Consider the following 8222-nt stretch of genomic DNA (forward strand, 5'->3'; position numbering starts at 1 on the left):
GATAGATAGATAGATAGATAGATAGATAGATAGATAGATAGATAGATAGATAGATAGATAGATAGATAGATAGATAGATAGATAGATAGATAGATTTTAGTCTTCTTACCAGCATCCAAATGAGATATGTCTCCATCAGTTTGATCATTTAGGTTTGAAGTGGCATTGATAGGTGACTCATACCCAATGAGCAAATTAATGACTGCCTAAAAAAGAATACATTCTTAATTACCACCCATCACGATGTAAATCTGTCCAACTGTATTGCATTTCACAAAAACAACTGCACAATAAGTAGGATCACACTATTAATTAAAGGTATTCACCCCAAAAGACTGCTGCTTCTCATTGACAAGTGGTATGTTCTTGGATGGGAGAGATTTCGCATGACCACTGGCCAAGTCTTTCAGTGAGATTCTTGCAGAACCAATAAATCTGAAAAGCAATCACATTCATTTTCATTCACATTCACTCAAGTCATACGCCAATCAAGGAAACCATCAACCTCTTTCCAATCGATAAAACTAAGGATGCTAGGGATGCTTTGCTTCCACAATTTGTACTGAAGAATTAACACAGGCAGGAACTGGACTCACTGTTTGTGACTGTAATTGCTCGTTGCTGGGGATACCTAAAAGTTTCCACTTCTCAGTTTCACTTCTTCATATAAATATAACAAATCAAGCAACAACACCGACATTGTTACTTTATTAAAAGGAAATTATGTAATATATGTAATAATGACAATAGCTTGCAACACACCGGGCATTTTTATAAATCATAGCATGGGCGCATGGGCCCAGCTGTGGCTCAGAAGGTTGAGCGGTTTGTCTACCAGTGGAAAGGTTTGTAGTTCAATCCCTGTAGTTTGCATGTCAAAGCAATCTTGGGCAAGACTGAGATGCCCTCAGCTGGTCCATTGGAGAGTGAGCATATCTGCGCTTGTGACATCAGGGTGTTGTGTTTATCTTGTCAACCCCATTAACCTGTTCTCTCACTTATCTGATCTATTCCTAATGCTGATTGGTTGTTGACGGCTTGCTGCACAAATATAAACCCAGAGAAGGTGGGATTAGGATTGAACTTTATTATCATTACACGTGTATAAATACAGGGTAACAAAATACAGTACCATAAGTACAGCATGATGGTTGGCAACTGGTGTCTTTGACCTTTTCACTAGCTTTATCTTTCTATTGTTTTCTTAGCTTTGATTATTAAGTATAGTTAAAGTTGGGAGTTCTCAGTGTTTTTAGCTTTGGTTTATGTTAGTCTAGTTTTCCAGACCTAGTTTAGGGGAGAAGCCTGAATCCAATGCCCCGCTGTGTGGCTGATGTGGTTGGCTCATGGTCTTCTTCCTCTTTTGTTTGTTTCTAGTTGGGAATTCTGTGTCTTTTTGTTTCTGTTTGTCCTTTGGGAGTAACTATATTCCCGTTATTAGTAGCTTGTTGAATGGCAGCAGTGTTGTTGCATCTGATATGCTGGGTTCCTTTGAGCCATAAATTTAAGGACTATAACAGGGCGAATGTGGCTTTATAGTACAAAGAGCTGAATGCTAAGTTAGAGTAGAAACCACTATTTAGGTTCATTTACCAAATGACTGTAACTCAAGTTGAACTCAAAGATTAATTCCAGAGCAAGTTTTCCTCTGATGTCACTTTACTCATTTTGTTAAAAGAGAGATTTGCATACAGCAGTGGAACTAGTTTATGAGGAAAACCCATAAAGATGGAAACCATTAACATGTACCACAGGCATGTGCTCTATGCCCAGTTTAACAATGAACAAATGCAGAGCCAAAGAGGTGGGAGAACAGACTTATAGTAAGTAAAGAACATGAGAACAGTCGCTTTCATGAGTTGCTTTCACAATTTTCTCTGTGGTTCTCAACAGATGTGGGATTAGTTGAGACTCCACAGAGCTTAGAAAACTTGTTATTGGCAGAAAGTGTCATCTGTGGAAAGAATCTGGGATGGTAAATTACTGCCCCTGGCACACTGTGCAAGGAAAACACAGTATAAGGATAATGAGTATACATAACTTCTACTGCGAAAGAAAACTTTAAATTCTAGTGTCAAATATTTGTAGCTGCTCTACTAAAGAGAGGATTTTTACTTTAAAATGTCTAACCATTTTTTGATATACACAGGTATTTTCCACTACTAATGTATGGCTTTTAAAGACAGCTGAGGAAATACCAAAATAAAATGTCCCAAAGGAAACTAGGTCTCAAAACTGCGAGTTGAGCAGCTGGATTTGCCTTCTTTTAACTGCAGTACAGATTAGACATCCCTCTTCGGTTCCCTGAATCACACTCCTTCTCTTTCCTATTATGGCTTTTAGATGGGGGTAACGGTTGGTTAAAAAAAAACAAAAAAACAAGTTTCCTGATTTTTGGCTTTACTGTCTGTTAATAATGACAAACGTGCCGATGACAAGCCAGCACAAGCTTCCCCTCTCATGCAGCTTTGGAAAAGCATAAAGTGCTTGTGTAGCTAAGGCAGACAGTCTTCACCCACTACCCCCACCCACCCCCACACCCCTTTTGCCTGCCTCAGAGGAATTTATACTGTGTACAATCAGTCACTGCAGTGACTCAATGGAAATTTTATTACTTGGTCTCCTTTCTTGTCTCCACTTTTTAAAAACAAAAGAACCCAGACTCTCTGTGTTTTGTGCATATCTGTCAAACACATTAATGAGGATTATTAAAGTGACTAATAAGCAACAGTTTGAGTTTCAAGAAAGAATAGTGAAAAGGAACATTTTTTTTCCCTTTTAAGGTAATATTTTTTTAAATGCTGGATCACCATTGTTCACCATAGCAAGTCTTAACATGGACGAGTCAGTCCTGGAGTTAAACATACCAGTGAAGTTTCAACATGCTGCTTTGCTCCTCGGGAAAAGATCATAATAACTGTTTTCAGCCACACGCTGGGAGTTATAATGTTGGTCATCGGTGCACAGCTACAATGAAACTCTGCTACACTGATTATAATTACATGTCAAAAGGAAAAACCACTGACTTGGGATGAGGTTTTCCCTTTAAGTTATTACCAGAGCCATAAAACACATGTATATCTGTAATGACTAGCTGCACTCAAATGAACTTGCTGACTCAGAGACTTTGTCATGATGGGTTAAGTACTGATTCAGTGCCACACGCCAGTCTGGTTTAAGACAACTAAGGCTGCCATCACTTTAAAACAGACACACATTCATGACAAAATCAACATGCAAATGTGACCATTTTTCCACCCATTGCCCTCCGTGCACATACTTGTCTTTTCCGATTGTTTCGTAGTCTTTTACAACCACGTTGATGAATGAAGATGCATCCAGAGGGCTGCCTTTCAAATTAAATTCAAACACCTGTAATTACAAATAAGGGGCATTTGGAATCAACCACCAGCAGGGAGTCATGTTGACAACATACACATCAACATCACACCCAAACATTAAAGTTAACTTTCAGTTTACACTTACTTCATTCCAAACTGGATTGAGCTCATTATCAACTGCTTTGGTTTTCTTCTTTTCACCTGTAAGAAAAAATGACAAAGCAATGATTTATATTCCTTTTTTAAAATATCTTCCTCCCAAGCATTTTGAAGTTTAACAGTGAATAGGAGCGACACATAAAAGTCTCAAACCAACGCCAAACTTATTTTTCAACTAAAAATAATTGCTGCACAAACAATTTTACAATCCTGAGGGAGTTTTTATTACAATAACAATGCAAGCCTTCTCCTTTGGGAGCCGTGGGTTATTCTGACCTTATAAGGATGCATCTTTGTTTTTTTGAGTCACAGCCAAAATATTCAGCTGCAATAAACGTTTAAGTGATTACAACCAAAAGATGTTAACCTGACAGAAAGTGAAATACTGTATGGATGCTCAGTTTCTCCTAGAAAAGAAGTGGCACAGCATACAGCAGGAAGAGTTAAGGTAATAGTTATCCTGAAGAATTTTCTCACCTCTAAAGATCACCGAAGCTATTGGATCTGGGTTGCCAAGTTTCTTTTTGGGTATCCCGCTGGCGGATTCAACTATGACCCGCAGCATGTTGATAGAAGTCCAAAAAAAACAACACTCAAAGAAAAGTTTTATATTCCGCTGAGAGAGAAGGTGCCATCATAGGAGGAACTGAGACAAAGTTTAAAGCAGAGGAGGAGAGGGGCGGATACCAATCACCTTATGAGTCACAGCAGCCACCAGCAGCCTGAAGCGGCTTTACTGTACGGAGCACCAAAAAGAGACCCTCATCCTGTGCTGCAGCGCCACTCTGTGGTGATGCCTAAGTACTGCCATCTTCCCCTGCAGTCAATTTTTTTTAAAAACTTGCTTAAAGTAACGTTTCTTCTATTAAGTAAAGCCACACACTTTTATGTTAAATCTAAAAGTTAATAAGCTGCAAAAACATTCATATAGAAAGGCAATATTGTTATTATTTAACACCAGTTTTATCCGCTGAGCTCCTCCTCTTCTCCGTTTTCACGCTAGTGGGCGATGAAGAAAGGTTGCCATAATCATCCAACTTCACAATTTGACAGTCAACACCATCTTTAGGTAACAAAATATAAACCCAGTAGGTGTTGCAGCAGATTTGGTAAAACAATACCTTAAGAAAGTAAGATTTATTTTAAAATGAGCAGTCATATTTCAATACCGTTATAATAACGTTAGCTAAATGGTAACACTAGCTATTTAACGTTGGCTAGCTAGCTAAAGTAGCTTTAATTCTGTCTAGCAAAAACCTTATAGATTATGGCGGTTATAAGCGTTTTTTTATATCATTAATGTTATTTTATAGATATGAGAGACCAATATTCGGTATCCAGTTTAACTCTTAAGTATGAGCGATTTTGTTAGCATGTTAACTGTTAGCTTGTTAACTAGCGATAGACACAAAAATACATTTTAACGTGTGTGTGTGTGTGTGTGTGTGTGTGTGGGGGGGGGGGGGGGGGGGGTGGGGGGGGTAGCACTTTGCTGATGCCAGATTTATTTAATTCAGTTTTTCTTACATGTAGTGGGATGTAGGTGCGTTGCTAATAAATTTAGAGACACCTTTAAATAAAATAAAGAATAAGTAAAAAGAAATATATATGTATATATATTTAAAAATACACTAGGTTTCAAAGTCAAAAGCAACTAGCTGCAATGTTTGTATAATTACAAACTAATTATAAAATTACTGCTCAGAAATCAAACTTTGGTGAAGTTGTCTTTGCTCGTGAATATTAGGTAATGTAATCCTGCTCGTATTGTTGATGTTTCATATGTTATATTCTAAGATGCATTGCTCCTGTGATACTTGTGAGCAGGTAACAGGGATGGCAGCATCTAAATACAAGCGCTCTCTCAAGAAAAAGCTCAACTCAGAGCTTGCCATGGTTGTCAGCAGCCTCAGGAAAGAGAATGCCTGCCTGAAAAGGACCCTGGCTGAACTGACCCATCAGCAGTCGCAGCATAATAAGCTTGTAGAGGTAATCTGCTCACACTGCTAAGTCTAATTATTTTTACAATTTTTTTGTATCAATACATCCTGGCAATATTTAAAAGATGTTTTGTTGTGTCTCCATGCAGAGATTCCTCTCTCTTGAAGCCATGAGGCTCGAATGTACCCGGGAATTTAGGACGAAACATGAGAAAACTGCTTCACCCTCTGAGCAGCTGTGTGAAAAAGAAAAGAGACCAGTGGATGCAGTGAGTAGCATATCCCGTTACTCCAGAGAGATTGAGGAAATCGAGGAGAAGCTTGAGGTCATCTCAACAAGGTGTCAGTATGTCGAGAACAAAGTTACAGGGAAGCAGGTATAGCAGATTTTCAAATTAGAGATTATAATGTCGGAAGCAGTAAAAACAAACAGTTCTGTTTAACCCAGTACATCTTTCTCTTCAAATCTATAGACCATATAGCATTGTCTGGTTAAAGCACAGAAAAAGGTCTGGAGCATGTTAGGCATGCTTTATTGCTTGCCAGGTTTTTTGCCCTGCTACTGCAGGGGACAGCCAGTGATGTCAATGCAAATAATTCCTTTCCCACAAGGGGTCACTGCTGAGCTTTCCAACACAGCTCCCCTTAAATGTCAGTCATGACTTTTGTATTCATTTGGAAAGGCAGGCATCAGTGTCTGTCTCTTCCTCTGAAGCTTTGTATTTGGGAAGTTGTATTAGCTGAGTAAGTTTTATCTCAGACCTTTAGTTTAGCAGTCTGGATGCTCAACAGCTTCTCCTACCTCTATGAATGCTTTACTACCATTAATAAATAAATCTTCAAATGTCCTCCTCCTTTATCCTGACAAAACTGAGTATCTTGTGTTTGGATGTCTGTCACTAAATTGTCCCTCTCGCCAACAACATCAAATCATCTTCTAAGCACCTTGGGGCCAGGGGGCCTAAAACAGTTTTGCCCAATTTTTGCCCAACTGGTCAACAGGATGAAGCTTAGTGGGTCATACTGGCCAGCTTCCTATAGAGAGTGCTTCGAGTAGGAATTCTGGCTCAGTGGAGTGTTGTTTATAGACCAGTGTGTCATTGAGATAGTTCCACTGCATGCCACTAGCTGGTGACAGTTGTGGACAGACGTGTCCACTGTAGGTGCAATGGGAGCAACATTTTTCTGCACTGGTTTACTGGTGGAAGAAAGCTGTCTGAAAATAGTGGAAGCAGAATGGTTAGTACCATCACCTTAGACTAAGAAGGTCCTGGATTTGAATCCAGTAGCTGGGCCTTGATTGGCGATTCTAGCATGAATGTTTGTCAGTCTCTCTGTTATAATCCAGCAAACAAGAAAAGGTCTCGATGTTGTGTGGAGCATTTTTAATTGCTTGTTAAATTTGCAGCTGTGCTGCTTCAGATGCAGTCATGTGAATGTGATTATTTCCTTCACACTGCTCACATTACTCTTAGACTTTCCAGCATCTGTTTAGCTAATTAAGCCCCTCTTGCCCCAGTTATACCACTAGATAGCAGCAGGTATTTTTCAGTCTCACTACCATTAGGATACTGAGAGCCATGATAGTCATCATAGAGATGTTATGGATCTTTTTTTAACTGTTCTGCCTGCCAGCTAGCTTTTGTTTTTTATCGTAGCAACTAAGAGACTGTTAATATGAATTGCTCATTTTCAAATGTGCAGTATTGTTTTGTGTCTTTCTGGTCTCTCTGGTAGGACTCCACAGCTGATGAACAGGTTTCCACGAGTAATGAAGCTGTGGCAGAGGTCCAAATTCATCTCAGAGATGTAAGTGTTTTCTTGGCACAGCTGGGAAATGCCCCCTGTGTTTTTCTATCCACTCCTATCCTTCCCCTTAATCTTCTTTTAGTCCATTTTTACTTACAAGTCAGGCTACAGTATACATGTCGTACTAAGTGTTTGTGGTTTGGAGACATCTTTCTGGCAAAGATCTGTTTCTGTCTTTTCTTTTATGTGCTTTTCATTATTTCATTCAATGCCCTGAGGCCTTGGAAAAAAACAAGCAGTGGCTGGAGTATGACCAGCAGAGAGAGGCCTATGTGAGGGCGATTCTGGCCAGAATGTTATGGCTGGAGAAGCAGCTGAATGAAGCCAATCAGGCCCGTTCACAGCAGCACAATGAGGACCATTCAGACGGTGAGCCAAGAGGATAGTGGGCAGCGGACACTCACCACTGGGGCGACAAGGGGCAGCAGTCTGTCACAACAAGTTTTTAAGATATCAAGATTGTCCAATAGTAGCCCACTGTAACAGAATGTGTCCTCATGTGCTTCATTTATCTTTTTTTAATGCCACATGGCACACATCTGAGTAGACATGCTTTTGTTTCCCACTTCTGCTTTTAATTTTTGATTTCTTTTTCTTATTGTAGAGAAAGAGAAAATAAGCCAGATGCAGGAGCATTATGAAAGACTCCTCCAGAAAGCCAAGGATGAACTGGAGGTACTGAGGGAACGAGTTGAAGTGACCCACCAAAATCTGATGATCACCCAAAATTGGTATGTTTGAAAAATCAAGGCATAAAAAATAGATCAGTAATAGACAAAGTGTGGACTGCAGCCCTCTGGTGGACTGTACCTGTATTGTAGGTGGGCTACCAGGAGTTACTTTTTACTAGAGATGGACCGATCCGATATTACGTATCGGTATCGGTCCGATACTGACCTAAATTACTGGATCGGATATCGGAGAAAAATAAAAAATGTAATCCGATCCATTAAATATCACGAAAGCACCTCAC

General features: G+C 39.5%; 2 protein-coding genes across 2 annotated transcripts in view; one reads left to right on the plus strand and one right to left on the minus strand.

The window, feature by feature from the left end:
• Positions 1-4301, minus strand: part of myofl (myoferlin like) — a 21960-nt gene extending 17659 nt beyond the window's left edge. Inside the window, exons 1-5 of the mRNA XM_005744818.2 lie at positions 3978-4301; positions 3487-3542; positions 3281-3372; positions 327-435; positions 110-206 (exon numbers count right to left, since the gene is read on the minus strand). Of these exons, the coding sequence (XP_005744875.1) occupies positions 110-206; positions 327-435; positions 3281-3372; positions 3487-3542; positions 3978-4065 (442 nt within the window). The 5' untranslated portion in view covers positions 4066-4301. The remainder of the gene's footprint in view (positions 1-109; positions 207-326; positions 436-3280; positions 3373-3486; positions 3543-3977) is intronic.
• A 275-nt stretch (positions 4302-4576) lies between these two features.
• LOC102203479 (centrosomal protein of 55 kDa-like) overlaps positions 4577-8222 on the plus strand; it is an 8087-nt gene continuing 4441 nt past the window's right edge. Inside the window, exons 1-6 of the mRNA XM_013913767.1 lie at positions 4577-4630; positions 5328-5489; positions 5590-5817; positions 7178-7249; positions 7468-7618; positions 7854-7980. Coding sequence (XP_013769221.1) covers positions 5337-5489; positions 5590-5817; positions 7178-7249; positions 7468-7618; positions 7854-7980 — 731 coding nt within the window. The 5' untranslated portion in view covers positions 4577-4630; positions 5328-5336. The remainder of the gene's footprint in view (positions 4631-5327; positions 5490-5589; positions 5818-7177; positions 7250-7467; positions 7619-7853; positions 7981-8222) is intronic.

The sequence above is a fragment of the Pundamilia nyererei genome, unplaced genomic scaffold, assembly GCF_000239375.1.
Source record: "Pundamilia nyererei isolate P.nyererei 1_Seehausen unplaced genomic scaffold, PunNye1.0 scaffold00149, whole genome shotgun sequence".
Classification (NCBI taxonomy): domain Eukaryota; kingdom Metazoa; phylum Chordata; class Actinopteri; order Cichliformes; family Cichlidae; genus Pundamilia; species Pundamilia nyererei.